The sequence below is a fragment of the Saimiri boliviensis genome, chromosome 17 (assembly GCF_048565385.1).
Source record: "Saimiri boliviensis isolate mSaiBol1 chromosome 17, mSaiBol1.pri, whole genome shotgun sequence".
In the NCBI taxonomy this organism is placed as follows: Eukaryota; Metazoa; Chordata; class Mammalia; order Primates; family Cebidae; genus Saimiri; species Saimiri boliviensis.
In genome coordinates this window covers 52,979,946-53,005,595 of record NC_133465.1, presented here as the reverse complement: position 1 = coordinate 53,005,595, position 25,650 = coordinate 52,979,946, and the positions used below count along the sequence as shown (strand labels likewise).

The 25,650-nt window shown below is 56.0% G+C and overlaps 1 protein-coding gene across 1 annotated transcript in view; it reads right to left on the bottom strand.

Moving 5' to 3' along the window:
* Positions 1-672: 672 nt before the first annotated feature.
* MRC2 (mannose receptor C-type 2) overlaps positions 673-25,650 on the bottom strand; it is a 58,817-nt gene continuing 33,839 nt past the window's right edge. The window contains exons 4-30 of the mRNA XM_003942427.4: positions 25,425-25,589; positions 25,178-25,291; positions 24,501-24,644; positions 20,599-20,787; positions 20,284-20,438; positions 18,313-18,420; positions 16,659-16,774; positions 15,739-15,887; positions 14,478-14,695; positions 13,629-13,771; positions 12,384-12,486; positions 11,996-12,134; positions 11,853-11,888; positions 11,344-11,504; positions 11,175-11,242; positions 10,375-10,475; positions 9,935-10,077; positions 6,032-6,146; positions 5,771-5,934; positions 5,472-5,580; positions 4,654-4,892; positions 4,347-4,515; positions 4,104-4,253; positions 3,637-3,756; positions 3,269-3,448; positions 2,138-2,164; positions 673-2,046 (exon numbers count right to left, since the gene is read on the bottom strand). Coding sequence (XP_003942476.3) covers positions 1,826-2,046; positions 2,138-2,164; positions 3,269-3,448; positions 3,637-3,756; positions 4,104-4,253; positions 4,347-4,515; positions 4,654-4,892; positions 5,472-5,580; positions 5,771-5,934; positions 6,032-6,146; positions 9,935-10,077; positions 10,375-10,475; positions 11,175-11,242; positions 11,344-11,504; positions 11,853-11,888; positions 11,996-12,134; positions 12,384-12,486; positions 13,629-13,771; positions 14,478-14,695; positions 15,739-15,887; positions 16,659-16,774; positions 18,313-18,420; positions 20,284-20,438; positions 20,599-20,787; positions 24,501-24,644; positions 25,178-25,291; positions 25,425-25,589 — 3,746 coding nt within the window. The 3' untranslated portion in view covers positions 673-1,825. The remainder of the gene's footprint in view (positions 2,047-2,137; positions 2,165-3,268; positions 3,449-3,636; positions 3,757-4,103; positions 4,254-4,346; positions 4,516-4,653; positions 4,893-5,471; positions 5,581-5,770; positions 5,935-6,031; positions 6,147-9,934; positions 10,078-10,374; positions 10,476-11,174; positions 11,243-11,343; positions 11,505-11,852; positions 11,889-11,995; positions 12,135-12,383; positions 12,487-13,628; positions 13,772-14,477; positions 14,696-15,738; positions 15,888-16,658; positions 16,775-18,312; positions 18,421-20,283; positions 20,439-20,598; positions 20,788-24,500; positions 24,645-25,177; positions 25,292-25,424; positions 25,590-25,650) is intronic.

The following is a 25,650-nucleotide window of genomic DNA, read 5'->3' as shown; positions in this document are numbered from 1 at the left end:
GCTCAAACACTGGCTGAATGAACAAGCAGGTAAGTAAAGGTCCTGCCGTCCATTTTACCTCCCGTGGTTTCAGAGCCCAGGCTCCCTAAGGATGGACACATGAACTTTTCGGGTGTTCGAGGACAGGTATGATGGCTGTCTTGGAAGGACGGTGGTGTGGAGCCCCCACCCAGGGCCGGCCCGGACACATCAAGCGCTCCCCTGGAGCGGCAGCCCAGAAACGGCAGTCACGCCGGCACTCACGGGGCCCAGAGGCACTGCTGTGAGTGCTCTGCACAGATGATCTCCTTGATCCTCAGATACCCTTCAAACAACCCTAGGAGGTGGGTCTGGTTCTCCCCGCTGTGCACGGGTTGAGGGGTGAGCGAAGCTGCCCAAGCCTGCCCGGCTGCTCAAGAGCAGACGGCCCGGCTCCCCAACAGCAGACGGCCCGGCTCCCGAGTTCTCATCCACATTCGAGCCCCCGGGAAGGGATGAGACTAGAGCAAGGGAAGCGCAGGCCCAGAGGGGCGAGCTCCTCAAGAAGATCGGGGGTGAGAGTGCCCCCTAGAGGCCCAGAGACAGAAGCAAAATGCCGGCTGCAGAAAACACCTGCGGTGCCAGCTCCGAAAGGAGTTATTGCCCAAGGGACGGGTGTGAAGAACCAGGCTCACAACAGGACAAGGCAGAACCTTCTCTTTCAAGCCTCTTAAAGGTGTTTTATTTGTTTGCTTTCTTTTTTCCTTTAAAAAAAAAAAAAAAAAAAACAATAATGGCACATTGAAAAAATCAACTACAGAGAAAGGGCCATGTGTCTTGGAGTCTGTTCACATTGTCCCACGCTGCTGCACCAGGACAGGCCGCACGCTTCGTCCTGGCTGGGACTGCGCCTCTTGGAAGGGCACTGGGGCGCTCCAAGACTCAGGTGCTGCTCCTCCTGGCTCCACTAGAAGGTGGGAACTTGGGGTCATCCCGTGCTCCTGCTCCTCCAGGGGCCCCAGGGCTCTGGCAACCCCTCTCTTGCTCCAAACCAGAGCCAGGAGCTGGAAACGTTAGGGAACTTATTCTGGTCCCCACGGGGGACTCTCAAGGGCAGAGCCCTCCCCCACTCGGCAGGAAATGACACCCCAGCCCAGCCCAGCTGCCCCCTGGGAGGTTGGGGTGTCTCTCCCCAGTCTTGCTCCAGCCCAGCAGACACCACACCTGTGCCCTGGTTCTCAGGCCTGACCCACCTGCCAGGCCCCACTCTCCTGCCAGGCCCCATGGCCACCCCAGCAGGCACAAGAGTGATGGATGCTCAGCCCCATCAGCTGACCCTCACCAGGAACAAGAGGGCTCCCCAACCCCCAGCGCCCGGCTCATTAGGAAGGGGTGGGGAGAAGGAGCGAGAGGGAGCAGGGTGAGGGACACAGAGCCGCTGAGGCTGCCAGGTGGGAAGAGAGAGGCGACAGAGCTGCCCAAGGGGACAGGGGAGGCTCCTCAGGCTCTGCAAAGAAGGGGGTCCTGGGGCTCGGTCAACAGGCCTGGGCTGGGGGTATGGGAACAAAGAGGCTCTCATTCCCCCTCCCATCCTACCTCTGGTTACTGTGGGGGCTCAGGCCCAGGTGACAAGATCTCAGGCCCCCAAGAAAGGGGGAAACGCCACGCTGCACTCAGCTGGGTCTCAGCCCCGCCCTCGTGGGAGGGTGGCACACCACCAGCCCAGACCCTGCCCAGCTCCCAACAGGGACTACCAAGGGCACCCTTCCATAGGCCAACTGGACGGGCAGCTGGTGAGGGGGCCCGGCCCACCCAGGGCCCCAGCTCCCCAGGTCCTCCCGCCCTGGCCCTGCCCACGCCCCTGGCTCTATTCTTGCTGCTCATTCATTTCCATGTCGGACACCAGGATGTTCTTCTCAGTGGCCTCGGCCGGGCTGGAGCTGCTGCGGCTGTAGCGGGCCCCCTCAAAGGACCCACGCTCGCTGCTCTGGCGCCGCCGGTAGAGGATGAGAGCTGCAGTCACCAAGGCCAGGAGCAGCAGCACCGCCATCAGCACCACCACCAGGGCCGCCGGGTTCTCTGGAAGCGCTGCCAAGGTGAGTGGCGTTAAGGGCCAGGTGGGCATTAGGCCCAGCAGTGCTTCCTGCCTGCCCACCTGGGAGCATTGCCTTTGACTCACCTGACGGGGAGAAGCTGCTTTGCTGAGCTGTGGGCAAGAGGAGGGGGCCAGTTACTAACAGTAGTGATCATCGTAATAATCACTTCAGCCGGGCGCGGTGGCTCAAGCCTGTAATCCCAGCACTTTGGGAGGCCGAGGCCGGTGCATCACGAGGTCGAGAGATCGAGACCATCCTGGTCAACATGGTGAAACCCCGTCTCTACTAAAAGTGCAAAAAATTAGCTGGGCATGGTGGCACGTGCCTGTAATCCCAGCTACTCAGGAGGCTGAGGCAGGAGAATTGCCTGAGCCCAGGAGGCGGAGGTTGCGGTGAGCCGAGATCGCGCCATTGCACTCCAGCCTGGGTAACAAGAGCGAAACTCCGTCTCAAAAAAAAAAAAAATAATAATAATAATAATAATCACTTCAGCAAACATACAAAGCACTGCCTGGGTCTCAGCCCCTAACTCACCTCATTTTCACTAGCACTCTAGGAGGTCGAGACTTTTTTGAGACAGGGTCTCGCTCTGTTGCCCAGGCTGGAGTGCAGTGGTGCAATCTCGGCTCATCACAGCCTCTGCTCCAGGGTTCAAGCGATTCTCATGCCTCAGCCTCCCAAGTAGCTGAGACTAAAGGCATTTGCTACCATGCCCAAGTAATTTTTGTACTTTTTGGTGGAGACGGGGTTTCACCATGTTGGCCAGGCTGGTCTTGAACTCCTGACCTCAAGTGATCCACCTACCTCAGCCTCCCAAAGTGCTGGAATTACAGGTGTGAGCCACCGCGCCTGGCCCAGGACTATTATTATTCCCATTTTATGTATGAGGAAACTAAGGCCACAGAATCTGCCCAAAGTCACATAGCTGATAAGTGGCATGGCCAGGACTTGAACTCTCCATGCCCTTGACCACTACAAAGTGACAGGGGGTTGCTGACCCCTGGGCTCTGTGGTCTAGTTTGGATGATAAGTTTCAGGGCCAGTCTGTCCCACAGACTAATTTATCCCAGCAGTCCCTGCCGCCCCCCGGTCCACTCTGTTCGGGTCTTCCCACTGTCTGTGTCCCCTGCAGATTGTGAAGCAGCCCCCAGCCCCAGCCCAGGACCAGCTGCACGGGGTGGAAGGAGGCTGAGTGTGGGCTGCCCGGAGCTCACCTCGAGGGAGCTTGCAGATGACACCCATGGTGATGTTGGTGCAAGCGCCAGGGCGCCACAGCCCACTGTTGCTCTGGATCCAGTAGCAGCTGTTGTGGCTCAGCATGCTGGGGCCCAGGCCAGGGGGCCCCCAGTTGGAGTAGTTCACAGCTGTGTTGTCCTGCCAGACCAGGGTGCCCCCTGTGGGAAAGAAGGCGCTGAGGGAGCAGGGACAAGGTGTGGCAGGAGTGGGTGGCAGAGAGCAGGTGTGCTCTGGAACTGACTCCCTCTCCCCTCCACAAGCCCCAGGGCAACGTTCAAGCCAGAGTGGAGGGCAGCCCCCTATAGCCCGAGGCCGGATCTCCCCACCCCACACACAGGGCACCCACCTTTGGGGTTGAAGTTCATGCCCAACCAGGCTCCCCGATTACGGCCCGCATAGTTCTGCATGTACTCCCAGACAAACACATTCTCCGCCTCATCCTGAATGGACAGGACTTCCCCGCCCGCTGGATGCAAGGAAGGCCCATGTCAGGGTGGATGGGTCTCCGGGGGTGGCAGAGCCCCCCAGAGCTGCTCCATCCCTCTTCTCTGCAGCCTGAGTAGAGGATGAGGTGGAGTCTGTGGATTCATGCATGTGCATGCTTGTGTGTGCACGTGTGTAAGCATGTGCATGGGGGGGCAGCATATGCACATATAGTGTCATGCTTGGCCTCTGCATGTGAGAACATGAGGGGGTCTTGTGTAAGTGCTGCCTGTGGGTAGAGAACAGCGTGGGGATGCCCTCATGGATCTGAGTGCCCACGAGAGGACGTGCCACCTGCCCGCCATGTGTGGCTCTGGCCAGGCCACCCACCTCTCTGGCAGCGCTGCTGTGCTTCCTTGTGGCCCAGCAGCAGCTCCATGTGGAAGGAGTAGCAGTGCTCCCGGAAGGGGATCCACGAGGAGTCCGCCAGCCTCTGGGGACAGCTGCCATGGTAGCTTATTCTTCGGGGAGGAGGGGACCCTGTGGGGGTACAGGATTAAGGAAGTGGCCCAGCACCCTCCCTGGGACCACTGACACCTTGCCACACCCTCACCCTGGCAGGTGGGCACTCACCATTTCTAATCCCACACATAGCCCCCTGCAGCCTGGTGTCACAGCTGGTGGTGCGCCAGGCGCCATCCACATCCACGTAGGTGCAGCCCCCCAGGTGCTGGGGCTCCCCTTCCTGCCAGCCCACGTAGCTCAGAGGCTCCTCTGAGACCCAGGAATACCGCCGGGAGCCCTGGGCATGGGGGACCAGGGGGCAGGAGGAAGGGAATAGTCAGGATGGGTTGCAAATAAGGTGGGGGGAGGGCAGGCAGGGGCAGGAAGAGGAACCTGGGCAAGGCTGGGGCCCAGGGCAAGAGTGTTGGGAGCCCACCTCCTCGCCGGCCAGCCCGATCCATATCGGAATGTGCAGCCCTCGGGCAGCCAGCACGAGGAAGGCCTGGGTGTAGGAATCCGGCACATAGGCCAGGCTGGTATTGCGGCTCTCACACAGCAGGAGGGCATCATGCCAGCGCAGCGGCTTCTGCAGCAGCCGGAAGGTGCCGTTGAGGTAGGAGAGATCGGCGCCCGAGGTGGGGGGCAGCGCTGTTAGGGATGGGCTCAGGGAGAGGTCTACAGGGAAGGGGGCAGGGCTCAGGCCAGGCTCTGCCTCTCAAACCCCATTCCCAGGCATGAGGCCAGGGGAAGGCCAGACAGCAGACAAAGACCAGGTCTTCACCAGCCTCGGCGCTTGGCCCAGACCAACACTCGGTAGCTGTCAGCCCTGCTATTATTAATAATACATATTTGCCAACAGGGAGGCAAGGGCCTTGACCTCCTCCTACCCAAGGAACCCGGGGCAGAGGCCATGTACGCATGGAGCTGGAGGTGCCTTAGCCCCGGAATCTCAAGGACCTTGATGCCACTTGTGCCAGCACTTACTTCATGTAGCCCAGCATCTAGCTGTCTCCCCACCATGAGCCCTCCATACCCCCAAACCTTCCTCCTGAGACCCATGGGTGCTATACTGCCTTTCCATGTTATTGGCACCTTGCCTTTCTGCCCATCTGCTTCCCAAGCAGATACACAACTCGGGGGGTGACAAGACCCCCGCTCTGCAGGGACCATGTTTCCTTCCTCCTGGTATGGCCCCAGCATCTAGCCCAGTGCCAGGGCCCTGCTGGGGTTTCCCAGGTGACCGGTGACACGTACCTGTGCCCTTCTGGCAGATGAAGCCATGCGTCTCCTCCGTGCAGCTCCGATCATCCCAGCGGCCAGTGAAATGGGCTGACGGGCTGTGCAGCATCACCACACAGCTGGTCTAGGGGGAGGGAGCTGCTCAGGGGAGTCCCAGCAGCTGCCCCTCTGTGCCGCTGCCCCCAAGTAGTTGCAACATGAGCAAAGAGGCTGGAAAAAGGGAGATCCTGGGGCAAGGGGAGATGCTGGGGCAAAGGCAGTCCCACAGGCTCAGGGCAGCGGGGTGTGGAGGGGAACAGGGAGGGTATCCTCACCGGTTTGTTGCCACTGGGAGCAGGGCCAGGGCCAGAGGGCTCCCCAGGTGCCCAGTTGGCATACAGCACAGGCTCCCGATCCACCCACTGGAAATCCCTCTGCGAGGCGTGGAGGCCAATCCAAAGGTCCAAGGTCACATTGGGCAGGGTGGCTGTGAGGAATGCTACAGTCCCCAGAAGAGAGTTGTGAGTGACTCTGCTGTAGCTACTTGGAGGGACACTGTTGGAGGATACTGGAGCCTCCCTATGAACTGGCCTTACCTTGTTCTAAGGAGGTTGCAATGGTGACCAGCTGAGCCTCTTGCTGTTCACAGGAGAACTGTGCCTCTGACCACTTCACCTTGCTCTGGGGGTCCTGGCCCTCGATCTTGAAACACTGTGGGGCACAGGTTGGGGTGTAACAGCCAGCCCCACCTCCCCATCCGCAAACCCAGAAAGGCCGCTGCCCACCCTTCAGCATCAGGTCCTTGGGGGGCTTTGAGGGCCGGAAGACAACAGGAGCTGAGAACCAGGACAGCTGGCTCTCCTTGGGGCAGCATCTAGCAGCCTTCCAACTTGGCCCTGCAGTTCACACACACACCTGCCCACACTCCAGAGGATTTTTAAATGTGAGGATCTCTCTGGGCCACCAAAGGCTCTGACAACAGTGCCTGGGCCATGTATTGGGAAGATGGGGACAAGGATCTGTCTTGCTTTCTGCCAAACACCTTCCCGAGTGTTGGCTGACGTCTATTACCTTGACCTTTGAACTTACGTGATCATCTCATGGACACGTTTATCTCTATTGTTCAATGATCTATTAGCAGCAGCTTCTAACTCTGTAATTTTACATTTCTCTTTTTCCACTTTCACTACCTCCATAAGGTTTTAAAAAATAAAAATAACAACCCAGGTAGGAAATCTCTCATCAAGTGAAGACTCTTAGAAAATGAATGCTATCTGATGATCGTCCATTCAAGAGGCAGTGTGATGGGAAATAAAGGGTGTAAGGAAGCTGTGAAGTCCTAAAGACAGGATGGGGTTCAGGTAAGGAGGAGATGTCAGATGCGGGCTCTGACAACCTTTCTGGCCTCAACTTACTCTTCTGTAAAGTGGAAATACAAAGCCTGTCTTTGGGAGTTATTTTAAGGAAGAAAGATAACAGTACCTGACACAGTAGATGCTTAACCAGTGGGAGTTCTATTAATAATTAGCTCCAGGCCAGACGTGGTGGTTCACGTCTGTAATCCCAGCACTTTGGGAGGCCAAGATGGGCGGATCACCTGAGTTCAGGAGTTTGAGACCAGCCCGACCAATACAGTGAAACCCCATCTCTAAATAACAACAATAATAATAATAATAATTAGCTCCAGCACCACCCTTACTGATGCAGATGGCAGATTTGGGGTAGAAAATTGTAAGCCCAGAAATAATGCAGAATTTTGGAGGGTCTGTCATGAAGTTCAAGGATTTGGTTTCACAGAGTAGTTTCAGAGCCATGCTGAGGCCCAACTGAAATAACAAGTAGAATTCATCATAAACTTAGAAGCAGCAAGGTCACACCAGTAACAGCAAGAAGTGACAGCTACAGGGAGAGGATGTTCAGCTCAGTCAGGGCGTCCCTGCCACGTGCAAGTGTATTAAGATGCTAATGGCCCTGCCCTCCCAGAACTTAAAGCTAGTGGAAGAGGCTGTCCCACAAACCAGGGGTCCCCAGCCTGGTAGAAGGTGAGTGGCGGGGCAAGGGGGCATTACCTCCTGAGCTCTGCCTCCTGTCAGATCAGCAGGGGCGTTCAAATTCTTTCATTTTTATTTATTTTACTTATTTTTAGTTTTATTTTTATGTTTTGAGCTGGAGTCTCACTTTGTCACCCAGGCTGGAGTACAGTGGCACAATCTCAGCTCACTGCAACCTCTGCCTCCAGGGTTCAAGCTATTCTCCTGCCTCAGCCTCCTGAGTAGCTGGGATTTTAGAAGCAAGCCACCACACCCACCTAATTTTTATATATATTTAGTAAAAACAGGATTTCACCACATTGGTTAGACTGGTTTCAAACTGCTGACCTCAGGTGATCCGCCCACCTTGGCCTCCCTTGTAATCCCAAAGTACTGGGATTACAGGCGTGAGCCACCTCACCCAGCCAAGATTCTCGTAGGAGTGCGAACCCTACTGTGAACTGCACATGCAAGGGATCTAGGTTGTGTGCTCCTTATGAGAATCTAATGTCTGATGATAAGAGGTGGAACGGTTTCATCCCGAAACCGACCCTCCCCTCCCCCAGTACGTGGAAAAACTGTCTTCCAAGAAACCACTCCCTGGTGACAAAAAGGTTGGGGACTGCTGCCGTAAATGCTTTACCTACATCCAAATGCCATGGGGACACAAAGAAGGGCACAGAACTAGTAAAGCAAGATGTGTGAGGCCGGGAGTGAAGGAGTGGACACCCTAGCATACTTCAAGAGCTTTCCACAGGCCGGGCACAGTGGGGCACACCTGTAATCCCTGCACTTTGGAAGACCAAGGCAGGAGGATCGCTTGAGCCCAGAATTTCAAAACCAACCTGGGCCACATGGCAAAATCCCATCCCTACAAAAAAAATAGAAAAATTAGCTGGGCATGGTGGCATGAGCCTATAGTCCCAACTACTTAGGAGGCTGAGGCAGGAAGATCGCTTGAGTCCAGGATGTGGAGGCTGCAGTAAGCCATGATCGCGCCACTGCACTCCGGCCTGGACGACAGAGCAACACCATCTCAAAAACAAAAACAGAGCTTTCCACAGGGCAGGAGAGTAACTGGTATCTTGACAATGATGCATTAAGAGAGGGACCTATTACATATACAAAATATATTCTGTTTAAAAAGTGGGTGGAAAAAGAACAAGTTTTTGGAAAAACTTAGTAACATGAGAGAGGCTCAAAATACGATACAGAGGAAGAAGAGTGGGCAGAAAATTAATTCCATGGAAAAAGGTAGGAGGGAGAATAACAAATATTGATAGCTGTGATCTCTGGGGAGTATTGAGTTTTAGTTTCTCTTCTGTATTTTCCAAAGTTTTAATAATACACATGCCTTAATTTTTTAAGGTAGAAGAGGTGTTTGGTTTTTTTTTTTTTTTTTTTTTGAGACTGATTCTCACTCTCTTGCCCAGGCTGGAGTGCAATGATGCAATCTCAGCTCACTGCAACCTCCACATCCTGGGTTCAAGCGATTCTCCCGCCTCAGCCTCCCAAGTAGCTGGGATTACGGGCATGTGCCAGCACACCTGGCTAGTTTTGTAGTTTTAGTAGAGACGGGGTTTCTCCATGTTGGTCAGGCTGGTCTCAAACTCCCAACCTCAGGTGATCCGCCTGCCTTGGCCTCCCAAAGTGCTGGGATTACAGGCGTGAGCCACCACACCCGGCCAAAAAAATGTTTTAAAGTACTTAAAAATCTTTAGCTAATATTTTATATTGTTTTGTTCTTATATACATTTTACTATATATAATCAGTCATATTAATATGGAAGTAGATTTTATTTCCACATACCTATTATACATATATAAGTTAAATGTACACACATATAGTTTGGTTATGTAATCTTGATAATTTGTTTTACTAATAAGAGTTCACTATCAAAATCTTTGGCAATCAGGCCAGGCATGGTGGCTCATGTCTGTATCCCAGCACTTTGGGAGGCCAAGGAAGGTGGATCACCTGAGTTCAGGGGCTCAAGACCAGCCTGGCCAACATGGAGAACCCCCATCTCTACTAAAAATACAAAAATCAGCCAGGCATGGTGGCACGTTCCTGTAATCCCAGCTATTCAGGAGACCGAAGCAGAAGAATCACTTGAACCCAGGAGGCGCAGGTTGCAGTGAGTCAAGATCATGACGCTGCATTCCAGCCTCGGTGATGAGAGCAAAACTCCAAAAAAAAAAAAAATCTTTAGCAATCACTGATCTAGAAAACTCACCAAAGTATTTGGACAACCTTGTTTCCCGGCAGATTAGAAGGTGCTATTACATTGAGTCGTTTTCCAAGGAGTCTGGCCCTGGTACTGGGGCCGAGTAAAAGAGAAGTTGGTGGGTACAGGCAAGAGGCCATGACTTTGGTGCTGCCAAAAGGCCAGGACTCCTGAGACTCAGCTTTCCCCTTTTCATATCCTCTCCCTTGACTCCCTCAGGTGTCCCCTCCCCACCTCCTACCTTGTTGAGGAACTGGAGCCAGCCAGAGGAGCAGCCCCCCTCGAATGTAGCTGGCAGGTCTGAGTACTGCGTTTCTTTGGAGACGTTGCTGCGCTTGCAGACATAGGGCAAGGATGTCAGGCACCTCTGGTCCCCCCAGTCCTCTGTGGAAAGGGGAGGGGAGGGCAGTCAACCCCAGGGCAGGGCAGGGCAGGGCATGGCTGGCAGCACACTCAGCTTCATGCCCTGAGAGGAGGTTGGGCAGAGGCTCCGTGCCTGTGTGGCTCAAGTCCTCTGTGGCTTCAGAACCATGGAGATAGGCCCACCCCTCTCTGGGTCTAGCCTTTCTTGGGTTGTGGGAACAGAGAGAATGAGAAGAGACTGATGACTTCTGCCCAGGCTCACCCAACATCCACCCTCTGCACAGCTGACTGCGCCCTCTGCCCCCACCTTGCCCTCACCTCGGCTGGCTGTCATGTACACACACTTCTTGTCCTTGCCGACAGGCCGAGGTTTGCCTGGTGCCCAGGAGATGAAGTTTATAACGGAACCATCTGTCCATCTGCAATGGCATGGATCAGAGGTAACTCCAGCACCAGCCCAGGGCTGAGCCTCCACTGGATGCAGCAATGAAGGCTGCAGGAAGGGGGCAGGGAAGGGCCCAGGTTCTGGAGTTCAGTGGCTGCAGGCTGAGCAGTGGAGCTACTGAGCTCAGTGCAGTCAGTGACCCAAGGACCTGGTGCCTCCAGATAAGGCCCCAGCTGTCCCTGGGCACATGCTGCTCTAGAAAAGGAGCCTGAGGACTCCCAGGCAGGAAGTCCAAGGCCAAAGACAAGCTCAAATTCTGATTCCCAGGTGCTCCTAGTCCTTCCTGCCTCAAGCCCCCCAGTGCACAGTAAGTAGGCACCAAATACAAAAGAGGCCTCCCAGATCTTCATCTGTTCTGCCCACACCCCCAGAGGGCCTTAATCATGATGAATGACCCCAGACATAACAGTAGCTGCCATTATTTAGTAACCAGTGTGCTGGATGCTGCATAAGGACTTCACATATGTCATTTCTAATCCTCACAACGATCCTACCAGGTAGGCCTCATAGTCCCATTTTCAGATGAGAAAAGGAAGGCCCAGAAAGGTTAAGTCGCCTGCTCAAGGCGACATAGCCAGCAAGGGGCTGGGATGGATTCAAATGCAAGTTTGTGCTCTGTGTGTGTGTGGACAGTCAGCCCCCTTCCACATCTGCTACCTGCCTGGGTTCCTACCTGAAGCGCCCATCGATCTCGGAAGTGTACAGGCCGATCCACCAGTGCTGCTCCTGGGCCCGGGAGAACTGGAAAAGTCAGGCAGGCAGGTGTGGGTAGGCAGCCCCCTGCCCCCATCCCGGGCCTGCCCTCCCCCAGCCCGCAGCCCCCTGCTCCATCCAATGCTCACCTTCTGCATGTTGTGGCTTAGGAAGTCCAGCTCTGCCTGGCTGTGCACAGAAGTTAGCTCGGCCTGGAACCACGTGCAGATGCGCTGCGCCTGTGCCCACGTGGAGTGGTGCTCAAAGAACTTGTACTCAGCCTCCTGGAAGCGCAGCCATTCCTGCTGGCCTGCAGGAGTAGTGTGGGCGTGGGAGCGGCGGCCAGGCCCAGGCTGCACGCCAGGCCCCAGAGGCGAGCACTGCAGGGCTGGGGCAAAGCCAGGAGGCAGCCGGCAAGCCTGCAGGCACACCGGACCCAGACAGGCACCACGCCAGACCCCAGGCCCCAGGCTTGCCCCGCCTCCCAGATGGAAGCAAACAGGGCTGCGGCGGCCTCCATCGGAGCCAACCCAGTCCCCCTACTCTCGGCCGGAACTCCTCATCCCCTCCGTTTCATTCAGGCCCGCCCGGCCTTACCCCAGAGTTGAGCCCCCCCACCCCCAAATGTCCAGGGTGGGCTGGGGGGAGAGGGCCTCACCTTCAGAGCTGTCGTCGGGCTCCCGCACGTCCGTACCTAGGGGGACAAGAACAAAGACGCTGTGGGGAAAGGAGATCCTCCCCGGATTCCTGGCCCCGCCACCCTTCGCTCCATCCCGCCTTCCCAGCGCCACTCCAGCCAACCTCTGGGGATCTTGCAGATCCAGTCCAGCTGTGTGTCGCACTGCATGGCCACCCACTGCAGGGAGGCCAGGTCCAGCACTGCACAGCCCCGGATGTCGTCGTCGTCGTGCCGGCTCCGGTCGAAATTGTGGTAAGAGAACTGGAGGAGGCAGATGGAGGGAAGGGAAATGTGAGGTGTGGGGTGCAGGCCGCCCCCGTGACCAGAACAGGTAGACAAGAGGCCTGGCCTGAGCGGGGAACCCCCATCCGGGGCCGGCCGCCCCTTCTCGGACCTGCTTTCCCCGCTCCGACCCTGGCCCGGCCTCCGAGAAAATCCGCCCCCAGCAGGCCCCGCCCCCAGCAGGCCCCGCCCACCGAGCCCCCTCCTGCCTCCTCCAGTCCCGCTCACCCCTAGGCCGTCGCTCCAGCGCCAACTCTGACCCCCTCTGGGATCCCGACGGTTCAGGCCGATCCAGAACCAGTGCTGCTCCTGGACCTCAGGTTCTGATTCACTTCGGCACAACCCAAGGGTGGGGACAGAAGAGAGCGGAAGTGAGAGGTGCAGGTACTCAACCATGCCTCCTGTCCCTTGCAGCTCTCTGGGGCAGCCCCGCGGGCCTGGGGCCTCTCCATCTGGGTTTCACATTGACGCGTTCATACACCGGTGAGGCCACTTCAGTAAAGCTCTCTCCCCAGACGGAGCTGGGGAGAGCTGGACTAAGCGTCCACCAAGGGGCAGTGGTCCCTCCCCTTTGCTTGGCTTCATTTTGGGTTGGGGTGCCCTGGCCAGCAAGATTCTGCAGGCTTTTACTTTATAGAGTTTAGGAAGTCCAAATGAGGATGTAGCAGGGGATCTGCGGCTCTGGAGCTAAGTAAACCTGGATTCAAGTACCGGTTCGCCCATGAACGTGGGCAAATAAACTATCAACCCACAAGGGTCAGTAGTTAACACCTTCTCCATAGGGTTGTCCGGAGGTTTGAGTGAGGATTACATGTTTAGCACAGTGCCTGGTACATGGTGAGAAGTGATGACCATGAACTATTGTAATTACAAGTCAAATAATGTAGTCTTGATGTTTGCTGGGAGGAGAGATCTCTTCAGTGAAGCTCTCAAAAAGCCCAGATCTGTCTGAATTTTCCCAATGCTAGGGGATTCCAGGTGCTGATGCTCAGAGCCCACGACAGAGGTGGTATCTCAGAGGGATGCCCGTGGGCAAATCCTCACAGCTGCGGCCCTTCTCCTCCTATCTCTCAGGAAATACTTGATTGAGGAGCATGGGTCATTATGAGATAGCTTAAGGTGAGGGGAAACGCTCACCAGGATCAGCGTGTAGGAGATCTTGCAATGGGGGTTGGTACCATTGTAAATTTGTATGTCTGTTGGAGTGTTCCTGGTGGGATGATGGTGAGCAATACACAATCTCCTATGAGTGTGTGGATCACACCAGCATGTTCTCCCAAGACACCAGGGCCACCATGGCTACTTGAGTGGGGACAAGATGGTTCTGGCACCAGTAACAGGTGCAGGCCTCCCTGGGGTCACCCACACAGTCCTTCCCCACCCCTCATCCAATAAAACCAAGGGTCTGTCAGCCATGCGCGCTCCTACACATGTGCAGGTGCCCTCCTACCACGCCTCAGCCCAGCTCAGTACCCGAAGATCTTGTTGAGCATGTTGGCCACAAAGTGCTCCTCCTCGTAACTGGCCAGGCTCAGCAGCTGGGCCCCCAGCTCCTGGCAGGCCCCCTGGGCCTGGACCCAGCTCTTCTTGTCCTGCAGCCTCTCTGAGCTGAACACCTGCAGGGGCAGAGTCCAGCTGTCTAGGCTGTCCCCACTGGCCCACCCCTCAGGGGCACCTGCTGCTTTTCCCATCGTGGCAGAGGAAGGGGCTGGGGCCTCACTGGACAGGGGGCTCAGGCTAGCTAAGGACAATCCTGTTCATCTGGGGATGAGGCTGGGGAGGGGACTTGGCACAGTCACCTCCTGGAGAGTGCCCCTGAGCCCCATCCCCTGACCAGCAGGGAGATCTGGGCTCTAATCCCAGCAGACCACAGCTTCATGTGGGCAAGTCCCTTCTTCTCTCTGGACTTCCGTTTCTATCCATAATAAAAGACCTTGAACTCTGCCAGTGATCCCCAAACATAGTAGGGTTCAAAAATAAAGATTACCAGGCCCAATCCAGACCTAATTAATCTAAACCTCCATTGTGACAGCCTAGATTGTATTTTTATCAGGTTCCCCAGGCAATGCGGAAGAATAGCTAGGCTGGCCCTGACATTTGGGAACCTCTGAAATCAATGATCTGTGGTTCCCTCAATTCCTCAAATGATGATTGAGCACCAGACCTCCAGATTCCGTGGACAAGTCTCACCAGAAATCACCTATCTGCAGTCTGGTGTGTCTCTGGATTGTGGCTGGTCCCACTGGGATCCTCACCCCAGGTGAACTGCCGCTTTGCTCCTGTCCCCTCCTTGCCCGCCACCCTGCCAACAGGCTGCCCTACCTTATAGCAATACCGGAGTTTGGGGTCCGAGGCCCAGCCCTGGGAACAGGAGCCAGTGAGGCTGGGCGTGGGGTCTGGCCCAGGCAGTTCGGGCGTCACTGGAGTGCCCAGGCTCTGCCGGCAGATATAGCGAGCCCGGAACGAGGTGCAGTTCTTCACCTCCCAAAGCCCCATGGAGCTGCCAGTGGCCAGGGCCACGCAGCCTCCACGGCTGTACCCTGAAGAAGAGAGAAGGGAGACCCAGGCTCTGAGAAGGACTCGTAGTCCGGTCCTCCCTCACATGCCAGCAGGGCACCAGCATGGCCCTCACACTGGGAACCAGCTTGGCTACCTCTGCAAGGACATGCTCCCTGGGGTGGCGGCCAGGTGGGAGAAAAGGAATGGAGGTAGAGCCCTGGCTCTGGGTTCACTTATGGTGAGGGCTCAGGCAAGCTGCTTAACCTCTCGAGCCTGCGTCATCATCTACCTCATCCGGTTATTGAAAGGGTTAGAAAGATAATGAATGTGAAATGGTAATAATAGTATAAGCACTCGCATTGTGCTCAGTATTCTAAACACCTTTTTTTTTTTTTTTTGAGATGAAGTCTTGCTCTGTAGCCCACAGCGAGTGCAGTGGCACGATCTCGGCCCTTTGCCTCCTGTGCCCTCTGCCTCCTGGGTCCCAGTTCAAGCAATTCTCCTACCTCAGCCTCCCAAGTAGCTGGGATCACAGGCATAAGCCACCACGCGCAGCTAATTTTTGTATTTTTTTTTTTTAGTAGAGATGAGGTTTCACTATGTTGGCTAGTCTGCTCTTGAACTCCTGACCTTATGAATCGCCTGCCTCGGCCTCCCAAAGTGCTGGGATTACAGGCATGAGCCACCGCGCCCGGCCTACATTTCTTTTTTTCAATGAGCCCAGATAGAGAAGAGATTATTTTTTTCTTTTCCTTTTTTGTGAGCCCAGATAGAGAAGTAATCTAAACACTACATACATTAACTCTTTACATATATTAGCACTTTATACATATTTAAGACTCACGTCATCCCTATGAGGAAAGGACCATTATCCCCACTGGACGGAAGAGAAAACTGACACTCAGAGGCTGCACAGCTAATAGAGGGCAGAGTCAGGATCGAAGCCAGGCAGTTTGGTGCCAGAACTCATGCTCATAGCCACTATACCACACTGCACTGATGATCCATTTATGGGCAAGCCCTGGGGCAGGGCCAGTCCACACAGCCTCCTTCCTAGCTTCACCAAGTCAAAGAAGGGGCTCACCAGGCTGGTCCCGGTTCCAGTGGGTGTACATGACTTCATCCCCACTCAGCCAGCGGAAGGAGCCGGTTCTGTTGAGGTCTTGCAAGGCGGTCCAGAAGTACTCGCCATCCCAGGTGTACATGAGGCTGCTGACGAAGGCCTGCTCAAATCTTCGGGAGATAGGCTGGTCAGGGCAGGGATCTCCCCTCATCCCAATCCCCGGGCCACAGGCCAGACGCCCTGCCCCGGGAACTTGGGTGCTCCACCCGGCCAGTAACTTGCTCAAGAAAGCGGGGACCCCTGGGAACCCTACAGCTGATTCATGGAACCCCCCCAGCTCCCCCTTCTACTCTCTGCACACCTTGCCTTGCTTAGAAGAAAGTAGAGAAAGTCAGACACAGCTAATGCCTGTCTTTTTTTGAGACAGAGTCTCACTCTGTTGCCCAGGCTGGAGTGCAGTGGCGCGATCTCGGCTCACCACAACCTCTGCCTCCCTGATTCAAGCAATTCTCCTGCCCTGGCCTCCTGAATAGCTGGGACTACAGGCTCGAGCTACCATGCCTGCCAAATTTTTGTATTTTTAGTAGAGACAGGGTTTCACCATGTTGGTCAGGCTGGTCTCGAACTCTTGACCTTCTGATCTGACCACCTTGGCCTCCCAAAGTACTGGGATTACAGGTGTGAGCCACCATGCCTGGCTGGCCTGTCTTTCTTAAGTATCCAGCCCACATCTGTGCCTGCCCAGGCCCCGCCCTAAATACTGGGGTCATTTAACAAGAGAGAGTCATTCTTCTAACAAGATTTTAAAACACCCTGGAGCCTGCTGAGGTTCAGAGGACTCCAGGTGCCTCTAGGCATGATGGCGGGATGTTTCTGTTTTCTGGGCCACATTAGGCCCACACATGGGCAAGGGCTGGTTAGGGCACCCGCCCCTCCTGTACCTGTTGGTGATGGTGACCAGCTGAGAGCCGTGGTCAGTGCACAGGCGCCGGGCCTCACTGTAGGTCACTTGGTCCTCTCCCAGCCAGTAGCAGGATGGGCTGTGCCATGTCCAACCCTGGCTCAGGAGTGGACAGAAGAGGGGTGTCTGTAGGGGGGACGACTCTCCACCCTCACCCATAAATCCTGCAGCGGGAGATGCCATCAGGGACATCACTGAACGTGCTCAGGACGGAGGGGACTGGTTCGAGTCCTGTGCTGTGTTCTGCACCTCGTCTCTCCACACTCGCCCTCCCCACCATGACCCATAGTTGTGGTGGCAGGGGTGGAGGCCCAGTCCCAGCGTGGCTGATCGGCAGGCCGCCAGCGACCGGCCGGTGACCTGGACTGGGAAGATGAATAGCCCTTCAGGCTCCTCTCTTGGGCATTGAAACCAAGACACACAGTGGGGAAATGACTGTTGGCTGGGAAACCACAGCTAAAGGCTGGGGAGAGCTGCCAAGATGGAAAAGGGATGGGCAGTCTTCAGGGACCCGCCAAAGCAGGAGTCGGCGCAGGACACTCCTGGTCCAGGGGTGGCAGGAGGGGCTGGCAGGAGCCAGGGCAGAAGGGAAGCAGATGCGGTATGCGTGGTGGGCGCCCCATCTGCCAGGAGGGGCTGTGCTAAGACCCCTGGTGGTCCCAGGCTGTTAACCATGGACCCTCAACACTCCACACACATTCCAGGCTGGCCTTGATGCCAGAGAAGTTGGTAACTCCTCTCTATCCCTCCCTCCACCTCCTTCCAGCCAGACACAGCCCCTGGGCCAGGCACTGCCCTTGCCAGTCCCCAGACTCTGCAGCTGGTCTCTGGTGTCCCCTCCGCCTCTTCCCACATGGGACCATGCCTGTTAGTGTTTCCTGCTCCTTCTCTTGGGGAGGCTTTGGGGTCCAGGTGGGGTGGGTGGGGTAGGGACTTAATCCAAAGGAAAACAGTGAGAAGTCAGCCTGGCTGCGAGGGGCTCCTGGGAGGGGCCAAGGGCCACGCAGTGTCTTTTAGGAGCAAGCTCCCCGCACGCATCGCAGCCCTTGCACCCCTGCTCTACTCTCTGGAGCGGGGAGAGGGTCTGTCACCCCCTCATACCCTCAGTCACTCACTCACCCCCCATCACTCACACACCTTTCATCCCTTGACCCCTCTCCCTTCCCTGAACATCCTCTAGAAGCCCACTGGGGCTGGGAACACAAGGAGCGGGAAGGTACAGCCCACCCTGAGTGGCCTCACTCCTCCAGGGGAGATAGACCAGCACACACCCCATGTCAGATGGCAGAGGAGGGGAAGGCAGGGTGGGGGTGTGCAGGGGCCACGCTTCACTTTGGCAGCCACCACTCGACATGACTAGGCTGGACTCTGAGGGAGCTCTTGGGGTAGACCAGCCCCCACCTCCCTGTTCCCTGCTGTCTCAAGAAAGTGGCTTCCCCCATGGGGAGGGGACTCAGGACTGGGCGGGGGAGAGGGAGCTCTACTTCCTCCCAACAGCCCCCACCCACCCCATCCCATCCAGTAGCACTCCTCCAAGAAAGGAGCAGTTTGGAGAGCTCAGGGAAGGGAGGGAGCAATCCCATTTGAGGCAGCAGGAGTTCATATACTCAGGGCAGCTCCAGAAACACCCTCACCTTCCGGCAGCCATGGTCCTCCTCGGCGGCCCCCTGGCTCAGCTGGCCTGCCTTCTTGCAGATGGATGGCAAGGACTGGTTACAGGGACTGTCATTCCAGCGGCCTTCCTAGGGACACAGGGTGAGGAAGAATCTCAGCCCCCACTTCCCCATAAATCTCCCAAATCCTTGGAACCTGGTTCCTAGAGCTGGCCCTGTCTCTGACTTGCTGTGTGATTCTGACGCCTCTGTATCCCAGCTGTGCGGTGGGGAGGGTGGGATGAGCCCATAAGCCTCACAGAGTGGATGAGAGCACACGCAGTTCACATGCAAATGCCGCCAGTGTTTGCTCTGTCACCCTTGAAACTTAACAAGCATTGTCTAAATGGGAAAGGCAGCATGGCCGGGGCGGTGGCTCACGCCTGAAATCCCAGCACTTTGGGAGGCCAAGGCAGGTGAATCACTTGAGCCAAGGAGTTTGAGATCAGCCTGGCCAATATGGTGAAAGCCCATCTCTACTAAAAATACAAAAAAATTAGCCGGGCGTGGTAGCACGTGCCTGTAATCCCAGCTACTCGGGAGGCTCAGGCAAGAGAATTGCTTAAACCCAGGAGGCAGAGGTTGCAGTGAGCCAAGATCATGTCATTGCACACCAGCCTGAGCAACAGAGTGAAACTGTCTCAAGAAAAAAAAAGGAAAGGCATCCTTTTAAACTATTGATAGCTCGTTTTATAATCAAAACCAAACTGGCTAAGATTGTTAGAGCAACTGATGGCAGGATAGACAGCTGGGACTCATTCCCAAGGCATGTAGCTAGTGCCTGCAGGGCCAGGGTGTGCAGAGGCTGCTGTGCCCAGACCAGAATCTCAGCTGATGAGGTTGAGGAGGAATTTAGTCCTCAGCCCCTGCTTCCGTCTTCACCCTCCCCAGTATCCACAGGCCCCCAGCCAGGAGTACGTCTGCCTCTAAGCTCCACCCTGAGGGCAGGCATGTTTGTGTATCCCAGCACCCAGAAAAATGCCTGGCACATAGTAGACACTCAATACATAGTTGTTTTAAAATTCTTAAATAGCATCCCCTAAGGCAAATGACTGCCACTAGTCCCCAGCACTGTTTGCAGGGTGTGACAGCAGAAAATCCTGTCTATCCCTATGGCTTTCTCCTTTTTTTTTTTTTTTTTTTTTTTTTTTTTGAGATAAGGTCTTGCTCTGTCACCCAGGCTGGAGTGCAGTGATGCAATCTCAGCTCACCGCCGCCTCCCCCTCCCAGGTTCAAGCGATTCTCTTGCCTCAGCCTCTCGAATAACTGGGATTACAGGCATCTGCCACCATGCCTGGCTAATTTTTGTATTTTTAGTAGAGATGGGGGTTTCCCCATGTTGGCCAGGCTGGTCTCAAACTCCTGACCTCAAGTGATCTGCCTGCCTTGGCCTCCCAGTGTGCTGGGATGATAGACGTGAGCCACCACACCTGGCTGGCTTTGTCCCTTTTTAAAGGGACTTGAAGCCCTGCATCAATTCCTTCACTTACACCACATCTAAGCCTAAACCATGGCAAACTGTCATAACCCCACGATTTCTTGAGAAGACGGGACCCTGGGCTGGGCAGAGCACGGGGGCGAGGACTGGCAGAGAGCAGCCCTGCTGCAAAGTATTGCACATAATGTGGGTTCTGATGCCACCTTCTGGCAGGGAAGGGCAGCTGGGAGGAGATCAAGAATGCGCCAGGCACCCTGCCTAAGGTTTCATGAGAATTAACTCCTCTAATGCCCCCCCACCCTCTAGTAACTTGGCTAGTTGGAGGTGGAGGTGGGATTCAAGTCCCGGCAGTGTATTATGTGGAAGGGAAGGCATTGGTGGGGAGGAGGGGGTTGGTTGAGAGGTAAGAGGTTCCAGGCAGGTGCTGATAGTAACTTGATATCCTTCAGCTGGGGTGGCACCTGGAGGTTGGGGATGTATTTTGTGACCCTGTGATAGGGAGAGGGAGGTCTCACCGGCCCCCAGATGGTGACACAGTCCTCCAGACTGTCCCGGAAGTTGTTGGGCTCAAAGGGGTGCCAGTGGGTGAAGCTCACAAGGCTCCCATCAGACCACTCAAAATTCATCTGCAGTTTCAAATCGTTGAGGCCGATCCACAGCTCCTCCACCTCTGGGGGTGCAGCAGGAGAGGAGGGGAGAGAAGATATTGAGAGGTCAGCCTCAGCCACCAGCAGGAAGGAAGGAACATTCTCTGAGGCTCCTGGGCAGGATGGGCGGGGCAGTGAAAGGCCCTGCCCTCCACCCAGACACGTGGGTGGGCAGCTCCTCACCTTGCTTGATCTGCTTGGTGATGAATTCCAGCTCTGCCATGCTGTGAATGCTGACCAGGTCTCCACCGCCCCGTAGACACGCCTTCTTGGACTCCTGCCAGCTGCGCTTCTCAGCCTGCAGGCGGTAGCAGTGGCCCTGGAAGGGCTGCCAGCTCGGCTCGCACTCCACCTTCACATTGGCCCACCTGTCTGCAGATACCCACGAGGCCACTGCTCAGAAACTGAGCCATCCCGTCTGGGCACCAACCCACCGGGTTGACGTCAACACAGGTGAGGCCTCCGAGTCACCTCCTCTCCAAACTCTCCCAGGTCCATCCCCGTCCCCACCACAGGTCTTGGAAATGCTAAAAGGATAAAAACCTTGCAGAGCTGTTGGAGGCCCAGGGGCAGAGACCCAGGTGGTGGTGGCAGATTCCACCCAGGACAGAACAGTCCCTCTGGCTGTGGCTCTCAGAATATGATGGGTGCGCTAGGCATGGTGGCTCAGGCCTGTAATCCCAGTACTTTAGAAGGCTGAAGCTGGAGGATTGCTTGAGCCCAGGAGTTCAAGAGCAGACTGGGCAACAAAGGGGAGTCCCCATCTCTATAAAAAATAAAACATTAGCCGGGCATGGTGATGCAAGCCTGTGGTCTCACTACCCAGGAGGAGAGGTGGGAGGATCACTTGACCCTGGGAGGTCAAGGCTCAGTGAGCCATGATCGCACCACTGCACTCCAGCCTAAGCGACATGCTTGTCTCAGTTAATGTCTCAATCAGTCAATAAACAATGGGTAGAAAGTCAGGACCAACCAGCCCCATGAGCCTCAGTTTCTTCCTCTGTAAATGGGGTTTCCTGCTATGAGATTCAAGCTTGGCTCATGGCCTTCCTGCCTAGTAAATGGAACCACTGTTATTCTCTCAAATAATGTTTGTTGAGCACCCACTCTGTGCAGGTCTGGGCAGCCCAGGAGTGAGAAAACTGGGAAACGGGGCCTTGAGCCACTAATGGAGCCCAGGCAGGCCCACCAGAATCTGAGCTCATGATGGGTGGGCAGCCGAGAACATTAGGAGGTGCTCAGAGTCACTGCAGATCGGCCCCACCCTCCGGCTAGGACGCCTCCTTTCACTCCTTCCCCGCTCCTAACTCCTATCACAGAGCTGAGAAATCGACCAGTCCCAAGCCCTGCCTTGCCCCGACTTCTGTGCATTTCAGGTTCATCTTCTAGGGGTTGCGGTCCGAGGGCAGCTGAGGCAAACAAGCCCTCACTTGGTCTTGGCAAGAGAAAACAGGACTTCACCAAACCACCCACAGTGTCGGGTTCGGGCAGGATTCTGCCTAGCCGGGCGGGAAAGCGCGCGCCCACTAGAAGCACGGCCTCAGACTGAGGTTCCCGCGGTCCAGCCACACCTGCTCCCGGAGAACCGGCAAAGCTGGGCGGGCTGCGAACCCGATCGGGCTCGCTCTCTGGCTCAGGAGCTGTCAATCATCTCTTGTTGGCCAATGAGCTAAGACCTGAGGCTGCCGCCCCAGACAAGCGTATTTTAGCGGCTGCAGAGACCCGAGGGGCCTCAGGGACAGGAAGGCAGCTTGGGGAATGTGGATGCTCTGGGGACACGACGGCGCTTGCCTTCAAAATGACAGGACTTAAGTGATGAGACCGGGAAAGCAGAACCCGCCTAGAATATGCCTCGTGCACAGAGAGATGGGCTGGGGAGAGGGGAGGAAATCCCGGGCCTTAGGCCTGCCTGCAGGTCCAGGTCGGGGGAGACACAGAGAAGAGAGGATGTGATGAGGAGCCACAGATGGGCTAGGCATGCCCACACCCGGCCCTCCCAGTGGGCCCCTTCCTTCAGAAAGCTGCTCTGGGAGGACTGGACTGGGGCCCCAGACTCCCTCCAGCTAGAGGTAGGGGGTGCCCTAGGTCTGGCGGCTGACGTTTCAAGCTTCTGTTCCTGCCCCGTTAGGGTGTGGCAGAGAAAGCAGTGATCAACAGTCCTGAATCAGGCCGGCGCCGTGGCTCATGCCTGTAATCCCAGTACTTTGGGAGGCCGAGGCGGGTGGATCACTTAAAGACAGGAGTTTGAGACCAGCCTGGGCAACACGGTGAAACCCCATCTCAAAAATCAGCCGGGAGGTAGTGGTGCCCGCCTGTAATCTCAGCTACTCAGGAGGCTGAGGCATGAGAATCACTGAGCCTAGGAAGCGGAGGTTGTGGTGAGCTGAGACCGTGCCATTGCACTCCAGCCTGGGAGACAGAGTGACACCCTGTCTCAAACACACACACGCACACACACAAACAGTCCTGAATCGAGTGAATCGATCATTGGCAAGATTTTCATGGTCAGAAGCAGAAGTTTTGCTCTGTACACTCCTCACTGTCTATGGTTAGTGGATTTTTTTTTCTTTCTTTGGTGTTGCCGTATTTTCTTCGTAAAAGTCTCCTCACCACCCCATGGCTTCCTGGGCAACTGCGCAGCCCCTCCAACCTACACCATGGTAAACATCCACTGCCACCTACAGAAACACTCCGTTGTGCCAGCCCAGATCTCCAGCCTTCCTTACAACAACCTTGCAAGGGGGGTGGCCTTATTCTCCATTTGCAATGAGGATTCTGTACCCCAGAGACTAAGCTGCTTGCCCAGGGCCACACAGCAATAAGGGGCAGAGGCCCCAGAGCAGGCCCTGTCCATTGCCCCAACTCCTCCACAAAGCCCAGAAAGCTGTCTCTATGATCACAAATGAGAACCAGACACCCCTGCCTTAAACACCTGCAAAGGCTCCCCACAGCCTCCTTGGCTGGACCCAAACTTGGCCCAGCAGCCAAGACTCTGCAGAGACTGGCTGCAACCTGCCTTTTCTTCACTATGCCCTTTAGGCCAGGACTTCCCAACTATATCTGCATATGAATCATCTGGGGATCCTGTTAACTGCAGGTTCGGATTCAATTACTCTGGGGCTGGGCCTGACTGTGCATTTCTAACAAGCCCTTGGGGGACGCTGCGTGGCTGGTCAGCAGACCATACCTGATGTGGTTAGAATCTATACTCCATCCAAACTGCAGCAGGCACCATCCATTTCTTTTTCTTTTGCTTTTGCTTTTTTTGGAGGCAGGGTCTCATCTCACTCTGTTGCCCAGGCTGGAGTGCAGTGGTTCAATCACGCGGCTCACTGCAGCCTCAACCTTGCAGGCTCAAGCAGTCTTCCCACCTCCACCTCCCTGGTAGTCAGGCGTGCATCACCACACCCAGCTAATTTTTAAAAAATAATTTGCAGAGACAAGGTCTTGCTATGTTGCCCAGGCTGGTCTACAAACTACTGAGCTCAAGCAATCCTCCTGCCTTGGCCTCCCAAAGTGCTAGGATTATAGATGTGAGCCATGGTGCCCGGCCGTCACTCACCATCTCTTAAAGCTGCAATGTATTTCTAGGCCTCCACACCTTTGCATATGCTGTTCCTTCTGCCAGGAATGCCCTTCCCCCACACCTGTTTCTATCTTTTAAACTTATACTCAATTTGAAAGGCCCAAATCAAATGTTATTTCCATAAACCCCTCCTTAGCTCTCAGAAGCTGAATCAGTTTCTTCTCTATGCTCCTCTAACACTTATCCGTATTTCTATAATCACTCGTGACCTGGGATAGTGTAATTGTGCATTGAGATGTCTGTCACCTCAGCAGAATGTGGTCTCTACAAGGGAACAGTGGGTATTGCCAGCATTTAACACATCTCAGCACATGTTCCCCAAATGAAAGAATGGCGTATTCCAATTTGCTCCGACTTTAACTGAACAATGAAATAAGAGTCAGAGGATAAGAGTGCCCTTGTGCTGTGGCAGTAACCGGAGGAGAGGCTGGGCCTGCCACGGCTGTGGCCGTGGCCCTGAGGAGCCCCTCCCCACCCTACGGCATGGTCCCTGGCTCACCTGGAGGGGTGGGCTCGGCGGTGGCGTTGGGCTTCTTCTTGCACACATAGGGCAGCGCGATGCTGCAGTCCCGGTTCTGCCATCCGCCAGAGGACTCCGTGCGGATCACTCCACAGTTCTCCTCGCTGGGATTGTCTGGCTGGTCTGTGGGGGCGCAGGGCGCCAGCACCCCCGGAGAGAGAAGCTCACGCCGTGGCTCCCGGGGGCCCTGCTCAGAACCTCCTGCCTCCCTCTGTTCCCTCGGAAGCCTGAACCGGTTCGGAAAGCCTGGTTCTCAGCTCCAGCTCCACCCCAGACCACGGGGTCCTCCCTACTTTCTAACATGGGCGCACACTGCCCTGAACCCTCAACCTAGCAACCAGTACCAGCCCCACCCCGGCCTCCCCAGCCAGGCTGCTGGGTGCGCTGGTGCCCGCAGCCCACAGGGATGGCTGAAGAGGTGAGTGAGGCTGGCAACCAGTCCACACACCAAGACCTGCGGCGTGGGGCAGCCCCGCCCTGCATATAGGCGGGGGGTGGAGGGGGGTTGGGGGGAGGGCAGTCCGGGAAGGGTGGAGGTCTGTGCTTCCCCCACCCACACTGCTCCTCTGCAGGAGGACACGAGGAGAGGAGTCCGTGCGAGGCCAAGAGTCCTTGGGGCCCCTCGACTGCCCTGCGCCCCCAGCCTCAGTCCTCACCACTCTCCCAGTTGAGGTACTTGAGGGGCGAGTTGTCCGACCACTGCCAGCCTCCGCTGGTGTCCAAGTCATTCAGGCCGATCCACAGGGTGGAGCTGTATCCAGTGAGGAGGCCTGAGAGCCAGAGGGGGACGCTGAACAGGGGGCCCCCAGCCCCAATCTCCCGCCCTCCCCATCACCCTGTCCCCAACCCCCAAGCGGAAAGGGCGGGGCCCTCCCGAGGCGCGCAGGCATCGGGCCGGCTCACCGTTGATGTAGGTCTGCTCGTGGATCTCCGTGATGCTCAGCAGATCCGCGCCCTGCTGCTCGCAGCTGGCCCAGGCCTCCCTCCACGACAGCGTGGACTGGAAGTTAAACTGGTAGCAGCTGTCGGTCAGTTGGTCCTTGTCCCAAAAGGTCTCGCAGTCGTTACCTGCCACCACCACGACAGCCCTCTCCTTCAGGCCCCCTCAGGGGTCCCTCGGGAGTGCAGA